The sequence below is a fragment of the Hippichthys cyanospilos genome, chromosome 5, assembly GCF_059441005.1.
Source record: "Hippichthys cyanospilos isolate Australia breed blue-spotted pipefish chromosome 5, RoL_Hcya_1.0, whole genome shotgun sequence".
NCBI classification, from domain to species: Eukaryota; Metazoa; Chordata; class Actinopteri; order Syngnathiformes; family Syngnathidae; genus Hippichthys; species Hippichthys cyanospilos.
The window spans coordinates 17,352,954-17,371,395 of record NC_142373.1 but is presented as its reverse complement, the minus strand read 5'-3'; the positions used below and the strand labels follow the sequence as shown (position 1 = coordinate 17,371,395).

Here is an 18,442-nt window from a genome sequence, read left to right as displayed (position 1 = left end):
AGGCAATATATGTTCTGTTATTATGTATTTGGGTTGGCTAACCTAATCAAGAATTTCAAGGATTTTTTAAAATGCTTTCTCAGTACGGCAGTTAAAAGGTTGAAACTAATAAAAACGACGCTTTATATTATTTCCCTTTAGCTAAAGAAGCACCTGATACGAAATACGACTTGATTTTCCCGTTTCTTCTCTGAAGTGAATGTCGTGTCAATTACTGCAGTTCACATACTGTCCACAAGATGGTAACAGTGAGGCGCCTGAACACGTTGTGTTCTGAATGGTCCAACTCCAGCCTTAGTGTTTATTTTATTTTATTTTTTTTGCTTTTTTTGTAGGAAAGCATAAGACGTTTGCCATTGATAGTTGAACGTCAGGCCTTCATGAAGGCCATCTGAAGACATGTTCAATGCACGATCGAGCAGCTCCTTTAAGTGGCCCTTTTGTGCATGTGAATATGTATGTGAATTTTCTTCAGCACCTTACAAACCACCAATGAATTTATTCTCTTTTCATGTACAAATCTGCACGTTACAAGTTTATTAAGTACTCATAAATCAATATAATAATGTTCAATACATGTGTTGCGATGTTTCACACCACATAGGAAAGCAGAGTTATGAGATGCTCTTGCAACCATCAAAACAGTGGAAAAAGTCAGACATATGCATTTGTTGCAGATGTTCTAGTGCTACTGGTCATTGCAGAGACACTGCTGCTGCCACTACTACTTCCACTACTACTACTACGACTACCGCTACTACTAGTACCACGACTAACACGAGTACTCGGTGCTTTCCTGCTCTGACTCACAGCCGAGAGGGCCACCTGCTGCTTTGTGGGCACGGCCATGTAGGGATCGGGGAACATGTAGACGGGGTTGGCTTCGTAACTGAAATTAAAAGGACGGAATTATTTATATCTTTTGTTGTTAGCGCGAGGAACACAGATATTCGTACCTTGATTGGCAGCCTTCCCTCCCAGCAAAGATACTGTAAATTAAACCTCCAACCACCAGTAAAGTTGAGCCTCCCCAGCCGATAAACACGCCAACACCGATTTCAAACCTAAGAGAAAGAATAAGTCATTAATTTCTGATAATTAAAGGTAACCAATTATGGTAAGATGACATGTAGCCTTGTAATAATTTACATAATTGACTGCAACATGTTAGTGTAAATGGTAATATGTCTACGAGTGGGGACAAAAGTTGACCAAGTTGGGTAGATAGTCCTAAAGTAAAAAAAAAAAAAATAATAATGCAATGTTCAATTATTAAAAAGTCGAAAATGCATACATAATAAATGATGCGTCGTTATATCCGATTGTATTTCTTTGGATGTGAACTAATAAACTACAAAAAAAAACATGTCTCCTTCATTAATCATGAAAACCCATCCTTACTTTTGTTCTTTATAATTAGGATCCTGGAATTCTGCTCTTATTTTGTTGCCATAATAGGAGAAAGCAGTCATAGAACACAACCCTGGAAAAAACACAAAACAAAACAAAACAAAACAGAAAAAGCATGTAAAATTCCACCTTTCAAGTTAGTTTATTTTTTGCCCAGAGAAGATAAAAGATGATTGCAAATACTTCAACCCCGCTAGCGTCCGTTCCAACAAGTTAAGTCTTACCAGCAAAGAGGTAATTCATCCCGCCGGCAAAAGTCACTCGGGCTTTGGCCAACTCAGAGCCACCGATCTTCGTGCACTTCATTCCCACCATGACCAGGACCGAGCCGAAGAAGGCCAGGATGATGGCGGTGATGATGAGGGCGCGGCACATGTGAATGTCCCCTGCCAAGAAGTGATTTTAATTCACTGCTCATCTTTTGTAATGTGCTTCTGTTCATAAAAATCTTTGGGGTTCATTCTCGGGTGTAGTTTTGAATCTCTGTTTCACCTTAATGTGTTTTTTTTTTTTTCCATGTGTGTGATGATTTTTTTTAATTTTATTTTTTATTTTTCAGCTGTGTTTGCCTTGCCACTTTTGTGACTGTTTGCTTCCTTGTTTGCAATGACCTTTTCTGTGTGTTTAGTTTTTTTGTTTTTATGATTTGCTTCAGGGCCAGCGTATATCAACATTCAGTCCACAAAATATTATTGATGGCAGCAAAGATCATTTTTATAGTGAACAAGATCCATCCATCATCCATCCATCCATCCATCCATCCATCCATCCATCCATCCACCCACCCACCCATCCACCCATCCACCCATCCATCCATCCATCCACCCATCCACCCATCCATCCATCCATCCATCCATCCATCCATCCATCCATCCATCCATCCATCCATCTCTCTCTCTCTCTCTCTCTCTCTCTCTCTCTCTCTCTCTCTCTCTCTCTCTCTCTCTCTCAAAGCACAGCCAGTATATTGACATGGCGGAGTACTTACAGTTGAGCGCGAGCAAGGACGGAATACCCTTGCAGTCGGACACACCGGTGGAATCGGACACACAGTCTTTCCACAAGTTGGAGAAGTAATTGGAAGTGGTCAGGACAATGCTGCCAACCTCAGACCAGGTCCAGATCTCCGTAGGCATGGTGGAGCACACCAGGATCCATCCGGACACGCACGTCACGAAGCAGCCGATCTCCATGTACATGACTACCATCCTGTAACCCATCTTTTGGTCTGGGATGAGAAGTTCGATCAAGACGGGCTGATTTGGGAGCTTGTCAAAGTAGCAGTGCGTTAGTGTGGGCCTTCAGAATGATGATGATGATGATGATGAAAGGGACTTGTTGTGTGTGTGCGTCAGCTCGGTCGAGCCACTCCGGTGTTTAGTGAGGGTCACCGTGATGTGTTTGTTGTCAGTAGGAAATCAAAACGCTCACCAGCATGGCTTCTGTTTGGGGTGTTGACTTCTTGCCGGCCTAGTGCTGGCTAAATCCAATACAAGAGTAAAATGGACATGCGGGTGGCCTTGCGAGGTGGAAAGATTAACAAGCCGAAAAACAAAATTAAAGACTCATGAAAGGCTTTTGGAATTTTTCTTTTTGCTCCTCCTCTTGATTTCAAGCTGTACTGAAAATTTAATGCATTTCCATTGCACTAGCGCTTATTTTTAAAGCAAGAGCAACATCTAGAGGATTGAAAATTACAACTGGTTCACAAGGCTTCGTTTTCCTGTCACTAATTTTAACCTCTTGTACACAGTGCTGACCCTTTCAAATGAATCATACTACAAATCAGGCTGGTACAAAAACTTACTTAAATGATTACTCTATTTTTCATTCAATTACAATTACAAAATTAAATAATCAATTGACTAAAAGTGATCATGCCATGTAACGTTCAGTTATGTTAGTATTTTTATATGCGTCGGCAGGCCTACTGATAACGTGAAAAAAGTTCAGTTAAAATCGTGCTGAGGATCAATAAAATAAATTATTTTTTCAGAACAAAATGGAAGACCGAAAGTGCCAAAATTCAGTAAATAAATGTATGATTAAATAAATAAGTACAATAGTCATTGTATAATAAAAAAATATGAATTAAATACATGTTTCATGATTTAATTGATTATTTGAAATGATTAATGACACATTCAATGAAACATTGAATTAATTGATTAAACATTTATTTAATTCATGAAATATTTGATTAATTAATTAAAAAAATAATTAATTAAACATTTAATTCATTGATGGTCCATTTATTTATTCAATTTTCGAACTTTCGGTCCTCCATAGAAAAAGAAAATTATTTTGTCAAACTGAAAACATTTGACTACTTGTCATTGCAACAAATAATTGCAATATTTTTGCTATATTAGTTCATTACACATTTTTTTTTGCAATTTGTCCAAAAAAATGCTTTGAAATAAAAGCAAATGGATTACTTAAGTAAAAACGCTTACACCGTTCATTAAGGTGCAGATATGTATTTAATTACATGAATAGAATGTTGACAATTCCAATATCATTTTAAAACCTTTGTATGTTGGCAAGTAAACAAGATTTTTTAATATTATTTCACCAACAATATAACATAAAAACAGACAAACATAGATACAGCATTTACTGTATAATAATTAAAGAATGTTGCAACCCGTGAACATTTTGCGATCCATTTGTTATTATTTATAAATGAAAATTAAGTTTGTTATATCATGTATACGTTTAACATAAAAAAAACTTCAACAAGAAAAGTTATAAATCCTGCCCAAAATGTGAGAAAATGTATAGTTGCATGAGAAAAACATATTTATGAGTGACTGTTTTTCACTCATGTGTGTGAACATTTCAACTTTACACAAAGGCATCCCTATCAGAAAACCTCTCAGCTGTTACGGCAGAGAGTTTGGACATTTTGGAGCCGCTGGATCTTGCCGAGCCAAAGTAAGTCCCGTAGAGCCTGTTGGGCCTGTAGTAGCCGGTGTCCACCTTTCTTCCACGGGAGCGAGGGTCCACGTACATCCCCCTTCCGTATACATCGATCACTTGACTGTGCAGAGAACAATCATGAACGACCACCAAAATTCCAGGGAAAGAAAATGGTGTGTTTTGGCATACCTTTTGGGGATGACTACTCTGAATACAGTGGCCGCGTAAAAGAGAGCTCCTAAAAGGATGAAAAAACTCCCAACCAATCCGAGGAAGATGGGAGGGCCTAAATCGTACCTGGAGTTATTTAAAAAAAAAAAAAAAATCACATCGGTAAATAATATCAGGATAAGAAAAGCAGATGTTTGTGTCGTGCAAACATGTGAGAAATGTTGCCCTCTAGTGGTACAATGACAAAGTGCTTGATTTGACATGTATAGCCGGCTTTTGAAATGTTAGTACCGCAGAGGATCGGTTTAATAAAGCCCATACCGTGATCGCGATTAAAAATCATATTTTGTCGACAGCAAGTAGCAAAAAGGCTGCCCCCGAGATGGATTAAAAGAGCTGGATTTTGCTTTTTAGTTCATATTCTGCAAACACAATATTACTCAAAATGCAATTTTAAGATTAGTGATAGTAGAACATATTATTTTCCATCATTTGGTCTAAATAAAATTATTCCACGCTGCTCATTGATCACATGACATTTCCTTTTGTATTGCATTTTTGGACATTTTACCTGACAATAACGACAAAGGTTAAACGACTAATACATTGTACCGTAAGAGTCCAGGTGCCAAACTGGGAGCAAAGGTGTTCCGGGCAACCCTGTTGATGTACAAGCAGTAGGCCGCAATATCGGACACTCCTGTGTACAGAACAGCGCGTTTGGGCAAAACAGCAGCAGGGACACCACGGTGAGTTGCGCCGCTTTACTCACCGCCCACGAAGTGAAAGACCGCGCCGGCGAAGAGCATTTTATCCTTGCTCTGATCGTCTCCGCCCAGGTAGGTGCATTCCATGCCCAGGAAGCACAAGATGGCGGCGAAAAAGCCCAGAGTCAGGCCGCACATCAGCAAGCCTCGCACCCCCTGGACATACGCTTTAAGGCGCAAAAAAGACAACAACAAAAGACATGCCAATTAAATCCATGAGTGTGCAGTGTCTTTCATCCTGTTCTATAATAAACAGAGCAGTTATTCAATGATCAAAAACGTAGTGCTGTTCTATCTATCTATCTATCTATCTATCTATCTATCTATCTATCTATCTATCTATCTATCTATCTATCTATCTATCTATCTATCTATCTATCTATCTATCTATCTATCTATCTATCTATCTATCTATCTATCTATCTATCTATCTATCTATCTATCTATCTATCTATCTATCTATCTATCACTTATATAGGGAAAGAAAAACTGTCCTTAATCAAATTAGAATTCATTGCAAATACTGTAAAAGTTATACTGGAATTCTAGTAAGTGTTTAAAAACAGTTTTTAAAAATCACATGCACATATTGTACAGTATTTTAAAGTCAAATACAACTGAACTGTACTTAAATATATTACTAATAAAAAATATATATAACTTTTATCATGGTTATATACACACATATACAGGTATACATATACTGTATATACATTATAATATATAATGCATTTGAGAAGTAAAACATTTATTGTACATAAAAAAATGAGACTACTAATCTATTTTATCTATCTAGTTAGCTAGCTAATTTGCGAGCTAGCTAGCTCTGTATCGCTGATAGAAGGAAGTAAAAAATATTTGTTAAAATTTATTGCATATTACATTGATTCAGGATTAATTTTACTCTCGCTCTCTTTATATATATATATATATATATATATATATATATATATATATATATATATATATATATATATATATATATATATATATATATATATATATATATATATATATATATATATATATATATATATATATATATATATATATATATATATATATATATATATATATATATATATATATATATATATATATATATTTATATACTGGTACTGGGTGTAGCCCACCTGTCGCCCCACGTCCGCTAGAATTAGTTGTATCTGGTTAGCATACTTGTAGTAGTAGCAGCAATGAGCCCCATCTTACATGTGACACTCCAGAGCACAGGGAAGTCCCTGCAGTTGGTGACGGCCGTGGAATCGGTGAAGCAGTCCTTCCACAGGTTGGACCAGTACCAGGCCACCTTGATGATGAAGGAGCCGCCCTGGCCTCCCAGCTGGGTGATCCTCCAAAAGTCCATGGCCATGGTACACAGCACAAAGAGCCAGCCGAGCGTGGAAATCAGGAAGCCCAACACTTGGATCAAACGTTTGCGCATCTCCAAAAGAAAAGATAAAGTCCGCACAGTTGATTTGAGGAGCTTTTTTTTGGAGGTTGCGGTGATTAGTGATGTGTGTGTTCGTGTGGACTGTAGGCGGGGCATATTGTGTGTTTGTGTGGTGTGTCATCAATGTTGATGGGGGTGTCTTACCTGAGAGCTGGCCGTTTACTGTAAACATAGAGGAGTGTGCCATCACCCTTATGTTCAATCCAACAATCCATTCTTTGATAGCCAAACACAGCTAAGAAGGCCACCGAAGCAAAAACCCAGAATCACTATTTTACCATACTGACAGTCTGTAAATTTCTGACAATAAGCCGTTACTGTTTTCTCACGCTTTGAACCATGCAGCTTATAGTCCAGGTGTATTTATAGTTTTTTTTAATGGCCACCAGGGGGCAATCTCCCATTAAACAAGGGGAGAGTTTGAATGGGTGTTTTAGTCGCCAGCAGGGGGCACAAGTCATTAGTAAACATAATCGGGCATGATACTGTTGTGATGGTGCAGTATTTTAAATATGTGAGTGTGTTGGTTAAAAATATATTCGTGCAGCTCTTATTTGTAAACATGCAGGTAACAAGAACACAAAATAATATTCTTTGAGTTAGTTACACCTTTATTCACAAACCATCACCTATGTGTTTTTATAACAAAATGCCATAGTACAAAAAAACAGTGACATACATTGCAGCCTGTAAATTTAATATACAAATAACAAAATGTCAAATATAAAAACATCAGCAAACACATCACATCATAGCCAATTTCAGTAAACCCCATAAAAAAATCACATATTTGTTCATTATGTGTACAAGTGTCATTTTATTTAATTGCTTTTTTTGGTAAACGTTTGCTAACATTCTACCTGTAAATTGCTAAGCATTATTCAATTATTGTAGTATAACAATAGCGTGATTGATTTACATCCCTAATTTTGTGGTTGTCATCAGTTGTAAAAATGAAGATTAGTTTTGTTTTGAATGACAAAACAACAAATTTGATAATATACAGGATACAAGCTTTTTGTATAGAGTTATGTGCAACAAATAAAGACACCAGTGTTAGTTGTATTTGGCTGTTGAAAATGGATAGGGAATATAAAGTTAAAATAATTAGCAAACGGCGGTGGCCATTATTTTGAAGGACCATAATCGGCGGATTTAATTGGTCGACAAATTACTTTAGTAGGTTAGGCACATTTTTTATTTTTTGCAGAAGGCCAACAAATTTTAAAAGAACAAGCACACCTAAACAGGCTTAAAAATGAGTATGATGTTGTCAAAAGTTTGAAAATATATATATCTGTACAGGATTTATTTTCAACATATTTTTTGTGTTTGGCTAAAAAAAAGGGCAACACCTGGTGATGTGCTTTTGAATTGGAAAACCAAAGGCAGGTTTTTGTTTTTCAAAACAAAATACACTGAAATTATTTCTCAAATTCCTATACACAATCGTTATACAGACATATATTTTGTTGATGAAACAACTTGAATTCGTTTGCCGTGTTTGAAGAACACCGCTATCTTACACGACTCACTATGCGACTGCTCTTAATATTCCCATCATTTACACATATACATTCTTATCAAAATTGGGCGCCCTGGAGGAGCTGCTGTAGTCAGGAGGTGGCCTCTGGCTCACAGACTGTCCTCTCCCTCTTTGGTAGGAGGAGATATGCGAATGTGAGGCAGCGCCTTTGTAGACATAATCTGTACGACTGTGGGTGGAAACACACACGCACACACACAACATTTGTGTTTCGGTGTACCTAATGAAATGTCCCAAAGTAACCCAGGCGTAAAAGACTGACCTTCTCTCACAGTTGACCACAGAGAAGCAGAGCACGATTCCGCCAAGAACACAAAGGACAGAACCTCCCCAGCCAATAAAGAGCGCCGCTCCCAGCTCATACCTAAAATGGAAGAAAGGGAAGTTTTTAAAAAAAAAAAATGTTATTATACAAATGTGACTCTTTTGTGAAGTTATTTCAAAACATGAATAATATTTCTTACTTTTGTGCCACAAACATTGGGTTGAAAAAGTCAGATGTTATGCGATGTGCATATAGGGAGCATGCTGAAAGTGAGCACAGGCCTGAAAAAGAACAACACAAAAAGTCACAGATCCACTGGAGGTAGTTTGTGACACAACTACAGACTGTAACATGAAGTTTAAACATTAATACTGCACTTGAAGGAAAAAAAAAAACTATATACTATACAATAATCATTAAAATAACTTAATTAGATGTAAAATTCAAATATTTCTGTAATAAAAATAAAAAAGTCCGGATCAATAAATGCTAATGTGTGCTTTAAAGTTAAACACAGAGCTACAATTAACAAATACCATGTGCTGTATTTAATAAAAAAAAAAAACATTTTTTAGTTACAAACAAACATATTTTGCACTTTTAAATAAGTGATTCTTCAGTGTACCACCAGAGGGAGCCTGTTTAACACACTATCTACTGTATTTCACTGTACTGAGAGTCAACCTGTGGAGATTCATGTCCATTATGTTCATTTTGCCTATGTTGTGTCCAGCAAGGTCAAAGAAGTCAAAAAATAAAGAGCAAATACAAATGTCCACTACTGTGGACACAAATGAATAAACTGGGTCTCAGAAGGGTAATACATTAAGTACATCACGAAATCCCACGTTATTTTAATGAACAGAAAAATTGTGAAAACACTAAAATACAGTACATGCTTTTCTATGATAAAAAACAACTAATTCAAAATATCTAGTCACATTTTTATCCTCCAGCACACACCAAAAAATGTGAAAAAAGGGAAAAACATGCATCTTTTCATCTTTTTATAATAAAGTTAAATAATGAAAAGAATTAATTTCCTGTTATTTTTAAAAAAGTCACAAATTATGAAATTTGGTGCATGCATTCATACAAAAAGAAATATATTTTTTTAAATTTAGAGACTTTCTTACCGCTGAGGATAAAATTTGCCCCCGCCAAACATGCGATCCTGGCTTTGCTCTTGTCACTCCCTCCGATTTTTGTACACTTCATTCCCACCAGAGCGAAGACGGTACCAAAAAAGCCAAGACACACCGCTGCTATCATCAGCCCTCTGCAGGCCTGGATGTAACCTGTGCAAACACGAATAATCAATGTTAGGCTCAACGACCTTTTGACCTTTCAAAGAAAAATGCACACAAAACACGCGGCCAAATTAGTCACGAGACGCCATCGAGAGGCAAATATTAGCTCGGAACTAGCGAACCGTGCTCCAAATCCCCTGAGGCTTACGCTCAATTTCCTTGATAGGTTTTTAAGTGCTAAACATTGACACATTTACCGTCAAACCCCAATTTGAGGGGTAAAGCGAGAGGAAGTGTGAATTAAAATGAGAGGGCAAAAGGAAAAAAAAAAGCGCAGCTGACCAGCCAACGCAAGCATGGAAGGGAAGTCTTTGCAGTTGGACACGCCGGTGGAATCGGTGACGCACGTCTTCCACAGGTTGGCCCAGTAGGTCGCCGTGGTGATGACCGTCCCGTCCAGCGAGGACACCTTCCAGTAGTCCGTGGGCAGGGTGGACGACACCAGGACCCATCCCGAGGTGGCCAGCGCAAAGGCCAGGATCTCCTGATACATGCTGCTCCGAATGACTCTGCGCCGACGGCGTCGGCGGGACCCCAGATTGATTAATGGTTCTCAGGCGGTTGGAAAAGTAGCCAGGATGTGCAACGCTAAGTTGGTTAATATGTTATGGGCTCTGGTAGCCTGCCACTGGGAGTTTGGACTTGAACTTCAAAAAGAGGGCTGACGCTTGGTCATGTGCTTCTCAAGACTCCTTGCTAACAATTCACACAACAGGATGACGGCGCCCGGATGGAGTTTAACCCCTGTGCGATGTTTTGGAACCTTTTCACGTCATTCTGGCGGTATTTTAGCCAGGGGATGGAACTTTGATATGTTGTTAGCGTCTGGGTGAAATTTCAGCTCCCTGGTGTACCCTTTCAATGCTTTCCCTTTCATGTGAAATGCCTGTGGTGTAAAGATCAAAGGATTGGAGAAAATACAGTATCATTTTGACTATTTTATGGGCATTTTCTTCCACATCATTCTCACGGTATTTTTAGCCAAGAGATGGCACACTGCTGCATTGTGGGTTATTCGTTACACTCAAATGACTGCAAATGTTCACCTAATTTGGGTTATTTTGGACCCACATGACGCGAAAAGGGTTATTTTGTGGGTTATTCATTTGACCCAAGTTTTGAGGGTTACATAATTAACCAAGAGTCAATACCAGTTTCAAAAAATATTTCATCCAGTGAAATATTTTTTATTAGCTAAGGGCCACCAGGACAAAGCTTTTTTAGTGTGCAGTCGTGTGTGTGTGTGTGTGTGTGTGTGTGTGTGTGTGTGTGTTTGTGTGTGAGAGAGAGAGCGATAGTGTACATGGGGGGGTTAAATCAATAACAACACAAAAGTAAATTCACGACAAAACTTTGTCTGATTTATTGAACGAATCCACTGAAAAATCAGACTCACATTTTAGGCAATTTCTACTAGCCAAGTGCCATCAGGGCAAAGATTTTTAGTTTGCAGGTGTGTGTGTGTGTGTGTATGGGGGTTAAATCAGTAAAAGCGTCAGAACAAATCAACAACAAATCCGTCATATTTATTGAACTATTCAACTGAAAAATCAAACTTAGAGTTTAGTTAAAAAAAAAAATAGGATTTTTGATTCCACTTTTCTTCGGATGGAGACCAATATGAACACTCTCGCGTCGTCACCAATACTGATACTATGTACCGATACCACTAGTACTTTTGACATAGCAAATACGATGTCCGTCAAATTTCATGTAATTACAGTAATAGCAATTTTCTGTTCTTGGAAATTTTAATTTACTACACAAAAATCATAATGACTTCTGTTATTCTCTCATTATCTATTGTGATATGACCTTTTTCGGCGTAGTACATTTCAGAAAATGATTCAATACAATTAGTGAGTGTGATTGAGACTAATTTATGTTAAAAATGCAGTAAAGCCAAGGGAACATAAAAAAAAATGAAGGCTCACCATAATAAAGTATGTAAAGACAGAAAACAGGATTAAAATGGCAGATTACAGCTGAATATTTTAATGTTGGTTTCTTATTGATAATAACGTTAAAAGTCAAACTCTGAAATGTTTTGCATGTGTCACTGTATCCTAAACTCAATGAGAATCTATAGAGGTGTTACATATTTCACCTTTTAACGATAATAATTCTCCGTTTTGATGACTGCGGCTTGAGAGGAATTCAATTAAAACGGCTCATTATTGAGGTTAAAGTTTGCAGTGGCGTATACTGCAGCTGTTTCGCTCACGTCAGTAAATAAGGTATAAATAAGGACAATTTTGCGACAATAGAGTGAATGCCAGCGATGAATATTTCTATTCCTTAGCTGTCACACAGCAGGAACATTTCCCGGCATTACATCACGCGCGGTAGCGAACCGATGTCTCACCATGAAACGAGACAAATGGGCCACGCACTTTGGAATGGCGGCGCATTAGTGTATGAATAGCGTGAAAGCAGAAGCACAATGAGCCTCTTACCGTCCAAGTTCAAGATGGTATGGTGCGGCCTGCAGTGGAGCGCTCCGATGGCGTTCCCGGCGCAGTTGTTCCACAGGCCCTGCAGCACCCAGGTGGCCGTGATGACCGAGGACGCCCGGCTGGTGGCCTTCCATTCATTGGACACCGTGGCGCCAATGGTGGCCCCCAGACCCCCCAGGCCGCTGATGAAAGCCAGGATCTGCAAGCCGGACATTTGCTGGCCCTCACAATTCAATGTGAGACTTTTTAACGGAACAAATACACGCAATCGCCCCGGATGGATAAATTACACTTTGGACATGTGTTTTCACTGAGATGATTTACAGACAGGACATCTCTCGCGTTCGAGGATGGACGCAAAGGCCTCGAAGTCAAACAGTAATCAAAGTCAGTGCTGGGAGTTAGTTATTATTTCTCGCCAATGACAAAGCACCTCCCGCGTGTGTCACGGCTTCGGAATGGGAGTCATACCGTGCATCGCATGAACACAATCAGTCACGTTTCGATGGAACCGAAGTCCACTTTCGAGTTTCTCATCAGCACCACTCATCAGCATGTATGTATGTGTCTGTATATACATTATACATTGACAGGTCATTGTAAAGGAAAACCTATTTCAACATTGGTCTCTAAAAAAAGGATATGAATGGCAAATTTGCATTCCTAAAATTTGCCGTAAAACTCGTCCAAGTGAGCGACTAACAATGCAACGTAAAATTGGTTGTCATTGCTTTTACACCCCCCCCCCCCCCCCCCCCCCCCGGAAAACATGAGATATTGGATAAAATATTGAAACTTCGATTGTCAAAGTACAATTGAATGATCTGCTTCTTGCAAAATGTTTCTAAATTTGCTGCAGAGTCGACGTCTAAGCACGTATGTATTTCTTTTTTTTTATTGTCGAACTATGACTATTTTGAGATAGTGAGGGCATATACCACTTAGATGGCGCTACAAAGCTCGCGTTTCACTAGTGTTCTGCTTAACACGTATTCCACGACGTCCCGATTAAAACTCACTGTTTGTTCTGTTTACCCACAATGAACGAATGAGTTAAATTGTTTATTTATTTATTTGATCCAGGATTGGTAGGAAGTATTTGATTGACGGACACTTTTAACAACCAATCAGAACAGACCTTGGGCTTGACTACGTCACATTTCCACGCCTCTCGCACGCGCTCGGTTATCAAGCCGGCCGCTTTCTACTTGAAATAATTGCCCTCCTTTGTTGCCAGATATATATATAGTTGACATACTTTTCATTCATATTTTTTGCCTACAACCTAGGCATATGTACCGGACATGGAAGCTCTGCGTCAAGACGTGAAGGCTAATCCGTCTTCAAAGGCTAATCTTGTCTCCAAGCTTCTCTTCTGGTAAGAAAAGAGCGACAGCCGTCATTGACACACACCTGCTTGTGGTGGCAGGTAATTGCACACGAGAGTCGTCATCTAAAATAGCATACAAACATTGCACACATCGGAGGACAGAACTGAGGTTTATTGACAATAATTATCATTCTTAGGGTGCAAAGTCAAGTTGTCAAAACTTTGTGCTTGACACTTGAAGTTCATAAGGTACACCTGCTGCTGTCTTAAATAATAAGAAGAGCAAGTGCCGTGAGAAGTATTCTTACTTATCATTTAACAGTAATATGACAGTAAATATGTGTAAAATCGTCAGCATGTCTTCTTATGCTCATAACTCATATGCATTAAGATCTATAACTAGAACTATTTACTGGACGCGAGCTTAAGTCTCGAAATGACTGAATTATCAAAAATTTCACCAAGGTAGCCCCCAAAGATTACATGACTAGCACGCAGGCCCCTTCTGCAAATGAGTGCAAGTGCTTGCAAGTGATAAAACTTTGTGATTTTCCATGAATTTTACAAACATTTATACATACGTACATGTGCATCACATATTACACTTGATTTACATATTTACATCAGCTGTTTCCTTCATTGTGTTGAGAAATCATTGACATGTTGAGTTCACGTTAACTGGCAGCCCTTCGTATTACTCGGTTTCAAAAAGGGTGGTGAACCCTGCTTCGGACCAACCAAGCATCATCATCATCAATTATGAAGATGATGCTCGGATTTGATTGAGATTTATAGTCTGTCACATACTTTTGCTTCCCTCCTGATTTCTGTGTATTTTTGTGTGCATATTAATCATTTAATTTTTTTAATGTATTTCATTCAATTATGGCCGATTCAGAACGAGAGTAATCTTATTTTGTCTTCCCCTTCTCAGAAATCCTATTTCGCCAAATTCAATTATCACGGGGGGGTTGCGATCGCCATTCTGAGGTGGACTTGCTAGTTTGTTGCTTTTGCAAATAAAACCATTTAGAAACGCATGTGTATCGTTGGTTTGTCTCACTGTGATATTCAAATTAGCTTGAAGAAATGAAATCTTCGAAAGGTGTAACTATGCAAAGAACACAGAAATCAGCTTATCCAGCTGCCATTGAAATACATGTCCATTATTACATTGTTATTATTAGTATGGGCATTGATTATATTTGTACTGCGTAGTTGGTTGAATCCCTTGTTCAGGATTGGCTACAAGAGGAGACTGGAAGAAGATGACATGTACAAGGTTCTTCCTGAGGATGCTTCTGATAGCCTTGGGGAGGAGTTACAGTGGTAAGAAGAGCTAACATCTTTATTTTCATTATCTGCATTTACAGAATTGATGTTGAGAATTGAATTGATTGAGTCCCATTCTACAGTGTTAAATAGAATGACTGATGGTTTAAATCGCAAAATGTAGGTTCTGTAAGAGCCTCTTTGTAGCTTTTATACTCCCGTATAATGCGCCATAGTCGCTGCTGCAAATATGATGCTATGCAGAAAAACGTAAGCCACAATAATAACCATTAAAGTCACTCAAAACTGTAACGCCACAAAGTCACAACACTACCCCCACCCATTGAAGAAAGGTGATCTTGTTTTTGAGGTTGTGCTTGACATTCAGCCCACCTATATATAGCATGTATCAGTGGAGCCGCAGCACAAAACAGACTGTCCTCTCTTCTCACCATTTGGCAGATGCACTTTCATTGATTTTCTGTAGTCTATATAGGAACTGGATTTTGCGCCCAAGATTAAGATCACTGTGCCAAGGTTGACTTCTCCACACAGTCGCATATGACGTTTAGTGTCATGTTGTCCGGTCAACAGGCGAGGCTGTCAGGGGGGGTTTCAATGAAAGAGCTGTCAGCAGCTCTTTGAGCTGAGGACCCTTACTTGTGCGTACGCCAGTAGAGCTTTGTGTATTATTTAGTGGCCTTTCAGGATTTGGTAAAAGAAAAAAAAAATATATATATGCATATAAATTACATTTGCCACATTGGTGATTTAATTTCTTTTTAAACACGAGTTATACGGTACAGGTATTTCGAACCAGGAAGTGAAACGTCTCATTTACTGAAGCTGCTCTTCTCACCGTGTGGCTAGCTCGCCCCATACATGACACAGTTCCACGCCGGTTGGCCACAAAACATCCATCCAGCCGCCCCCTTGGCCGTTATCCTCAAATGGTTCGCCGAGCGCTGGAGACTACCCCGGCGGAGTAAATGAAGGAGTTAAAACAGTCATTTTAATAATATAAAATGCACAGCAATTTCAAGAAGCGGCGCTCACTGAGAGCCGTTCCTCCTATCAAATCAGTCCTGTGGAAAACCAGTATTCATAACAGTTCCCGCCCACAGGTGAATCGATGTACGTATTACAATGGTGATTGGCTGGCCGCGTTCTCCCAAATATGCATTTCCAACACTTCAACATTTTCTATTGTAAAACATTGTAGGTGATAAATGAAACACTGTTGTTTATTTGGATGACTGTGAAAATCCCTCCTAAATAACTCCGGAACCTCAACAAAACTAAAAGATGCGGATAAGGTTGGCGTGTATTTACTCTCGCACAGGCGGTACGAGGGATTGTTTATCTGTTCGGTCGGGGTCAGAACATGCACATATGCAATACTGATGTAACGCTGATGTACCTATGCTGCATCATGATGCCTCATGCTTTTCGAAGGTACTGGGAACAAGAGGTTAAGCTTGCGGCAAAAGATCTACGGCAGCCGAAACTCAATAGAGCCCTCGTCAAGTGTTACTGGAGATCCTACTCTCTCATTGGAGTATACATCTTCCTAGAGGTGTCGTCAAAGCATCTCTCTTTGAAAAGGCAATGATGGATTATGGGTGTTTTCGCATGTCCGTTTTACTCCATCAGGCAATCATCAAAGTCGTCCAGCCAGTGTTACTCGGCAAGTTTATCGAGTTCTTTGAGAGTCGTGATACCTCAGAGCCGATGTACGTCTACAAGGCCTACAGCTACGCACTGGGAATCTGCCTGTCCAACGTCTGGTTGGCCATCCTCCACCATCTGTATTTCTACCATGTTCAAAGAGCGGGCATGAAAATCCGCGTGGCCATGTGTCACATGATCTATCGTAAGGTAAACATTGCCGACATTATTGAGTTACTTTCTGGTTATGCCATGTATCACACTTTTGTATCCGCGTAGGCTCTCAGTCTTAACAACACGGCGCTGACTAAAACGACCACGGGACAAATAGTCAATCTGTTGTCCAACGACGTCAGCAGATTTGATGAGGTACGATGCTGAAAATTAGATTGATCTGTACAAGCCATTGTTTATTTAAGACATCACAAAATTTTTCCTGTAAAATACAGCTGGTGAACAAAACTACAGATCATACTCATCGTTAACGGAATATTTTCTTACAGAAACGATTTCTAAAACATTTCACGTATAGGTTTATTAGATTGCAAAGTCAGCAGAGTCCAGCTGCCACAGGACGTAAATAGAGCGGTTACTTTTTTCAATCCTTTAGCACAGAACTATTTTTTTTGTTTGTTTTTAACACAGGATATGGATGACTTTCCATATCTTTTATTTACCCAGGTTACACTGTACCTGCACTTTCTGTGGATCACCCCCCTGCAAGCAGCAATGGTGATAATACTGCTGACGTATTTGATCGGTCCATCGTGCCTGGCAGGAATGGCTGTCTTCTTTGTCCTGATACCAGCGCAGACTATGTTTGGAAGACTCTTTTCTCAGCTGAGGTTGGCAACGATCAGATGGAGCGGTGTCAGTCGTTGTTTCGGTACCGCGGTCGCCAAAGTGTTTGTCGTTCCAGGGCTGACACCGCAGTCCTGACTGACGACAGGATACGCACGATGAACGAGGTCATCTCTGGGATCCGTGTTATAAAAATGTGCGGGTGGGAGAAACCTTTTGTCGCGCTTGTGGATGAAGTCCGAAGGTAGCCTGTCTTTATTCTTGTCAACAAATACAAATTCGTCGACTGACATTTTTTTTTTTTTTTTCGGTAATGGTCCAGATTGGAAGTCTCCAAAATAATGAAAAGTTCCTACCTGCGTGGCTTAAACATGGCGTCGTTCTTCGTGGCCAGCAAGCTCATCATCTTCCTCTCAGTTTGCGCCCACGTGCTGTCGGGCAATCAGCTGTCTTCCAGCGCCGTCTTCATGGCCGTTTCCCTCTACGGTGCCATCAGACTCACCATCACGCTCTTCTTTCCCTTCGCAATCGAGAAAGTCTCAGAGTCTCTCATCAGCAACCGCAGAATTCAAGTAAGATGAAACATTTTGTTTGATACCGTAATTCCCCAAATATAAGACTTAACTTTGGGGTAAAATTCTGGTATTTTCTATGTTACCATATGTAAGATGCACCAATACTTTGGCAACAATGAAAAAACAAATGAATTTCGTCTTCCTAAACTCTTCATATTTTCTTGTGTTCATATCTGTAAGCTGCTGTTAGCTGCAATAAGCACTGGCTGCTAACACCCAACTGACATTCACCCTCTTGATTATGGCATTACGGTTATTATTGTAAGTAAGAATATGGCCGATATAATAATGCACATCTGTGCATCAAAACTCTGCTTATGTGGCAGGCAGATCAATTAATCCTCGAATAGTTGACAAATAAAAAATATATATAATTTTTAAGTCGCCACTTATAGGACGCATCATTTTGGGGGAAAACAGTATGTCTTATTTGGGGAATTACGGTAAATATTGAGCATTATTGCTTTGGATTGTGTGTTTACCTAAGAAAATGGCC

The 18,442-nt window shown here is 39.2% G+C and overlaps 4 protein-coding genes across 14 annotated transcripts in view; 1 reads left to right on the top strand and 3 right to left on the bottom strand.

Moving 5' to 3' along the window:
- Positions 1-484: 484 nt before the first annotated feature.
- Positions 485-2,770, bottom strand: LOC148423812 (claudin-10-like). Its single transcript, XM_088415128.1, has 5 exons — positions 2,399-2,770; positions 1,635-1,796; positions 1,402-1,483; positions 957-1,064; positions 485-889 (listed from the first exon to the last, which is right to left on the bottom strand). The coding sequence occupies exons 1-5, from the start codon at positions 2,628-2,630 to the stop codon at positions 655-657; spliced, it is 819 nt and encodes a 272-aa protein (XP_088271254.1). The 5' UTR covers positions 2,631-2,770; the 3' UTR covers positions 485-654.
- A 1,104-nt stretch (positions 2,771-3,874) lies between these two features.
- Positions 3,875-6,804, bottom strand: cldn10l2 (claudin 10-like 2). Its single transcript, XM_088415078.1, has 5 exons — positions 6,483-6,804; positions 5,276-5,437; positions 5,116-5,203; positions 4,522-4,629; positions 3,875-4,453 (listed from the first exon to the last, which is right to left on the bottom strand). Exons 1-5 carry the CDS (start codon positions 6,712-6,714, stop codon positions 4,258-4,260), a joined length of 786 nt encoding a protein of 261 aa, XP_088271204.1. The 5' UTR covers positions 6,715-6,804; the 3' UTR covers positions 3,875-4,257.
- A 1,483-nt stretch (positions 6,805-8,287) lies between these two features.
- On the bottom strand, positions 8,288-12,514 carry LOC148423810 (claudin-10-like). Of its 2 annotated transcripts, none has more exons than XM_088415079.1 (5): positions 12,301-12,514; positions 9,671-9,832; positions 8,734-8,815; positions 8,532-8,633; positions 8,288-8,438 (listed from the first exon to the last, which is right to left on the bottom strand). In XM_088415079.1, exons 1-5 carry the CDS (start codon positions 12,512-12,514, stop codon positions 8,288-8,290), a joined length of 711 nt encoding a protein of 236 aa, XP_088271205.1. The 2 variants fall into 2 exon arrangements, with proteins under 2 accessions (XP_088271205.1, XP_088271206.1); XM_088415080.1 differs by lacking the exon at positions 12,301-12,514 and adding an exon at positions 10,127-10,337.
- Positions 12,515-13,521: 1,007 nt separating this feature from the next.
- Positions 13,522-18,442, top strand: part of LOC148423809 (ATP-binding cassette sub-family C member 4-like) — a 46,717-nt gene continuing 41,796 nt past the window's right edge. For 9 of the 10 annotated variants that reach the window (XR_015865608.1, XR_015865606.1, XR_015865607.1 and 6 more), the window contains exons 1-8: positions 13,522-13,678; positions 14,849-14,959; positions 16,358-16,478; positions 16,556-16,780; positions 16,850-16,939; positions 17,252-17,415; positions 17,490-17,615; positions 17,694-17,943. Coding sequence is in view for 6 of the 10 variants with exons in the window: in XM_088414881.1 (XP_088271007.1) it covers positions 13,605-13,678; positions 14,849-14,959; positions 16,358-16,478; positions 16,556-16,780; positions 16,850-16,939; positions 17,252-17,415; positions 17,490-17,615; positions 17,694-17,943 (1,161 nt within the window). In the remaining 4 variants the exon portion in view is untranslated. Of the gene's footprint in view, positions 13,679-14,848; positions 14,960-16,357; positions 16,479-16,555; positions 16,781-16,849; positions 16,940-17,251; positions 17,416-17,489; positions 17,616-17,693; positions 17,944-18,442 lie in introns of those variants that run through there. The other variant, XM_088414882.1, reaches the window with a different exon arrangement.

Excerpts from the sequence above, each read along its gene's own strand:
- LOC148423812 (XM_088415128.1), bottom strand. The coding sequence starts at position 2,630 with ATGGGTTACAGGATGGTAGTCATGTACATGGAGATCGGCTGCTTCGTG. Across the intron at positions 1,484-1,634 it reads GATGAATTACCTCTTTGCTG|GGTTGTGTTCTATGACTGCT; the intron begins GTAAGACTTAAC and ends TGTTTTTTCCAG. Across the intron at positions 1,065-1,401 it reads CCTAATTATAAAGAACAAAA|GTTTGAAATCGGTGTTGGCG; the intron begins GTAAGGATGGGT and ends TCTTTCTCTTAG.
- cldn10l2 (XM_088415078.1), bottom strand. The coding sequence starts at position 6,714 with ATGCGCAAACGTTTGATCCAAGTGTTGGGCTTCCTGATTTCCACGCTC. Across the intron at positions 5,438-6,482 it reads TGTGCTCTGGAGTGTCACAT|CGTATGTCCAGGGGGTGCGA; the intron begins GTAAGATGGGGC and ends TGCGCCTTAAAG. Across the intron at positions 4,454-4,521 it reads AGAGTAGTCATCCCCAAAAG|TCAAGTGATCGATGTATACG; the intron begins GTATGCCAAAAC and ends TTCTCTGCACAG.
- LOC148423810 (XM_088415079.1), bottom strand. The coding sequence starts at position 12,514 with ATGTCCGGCTTGCAGATCCTGGCTTTCATCAGCGGCCTGGGGGGTCTG. Across the intron at positions 9,833-12,300 it reads TACCATCTTGAACTTGGACG|GTTACATCCAGGCCTGCAGA; the intron begins GTAAGAGGCTCA and ends GTGTTTGCACAG. Across the intron at positions 8,816-9,670 it reads GGCAAATTTTATCCTCAGCG|GCCTGTGCTCACTTTCAGCA; the intron begins GTAAGAAAGTCT and ends GTTCTTTTTCAG.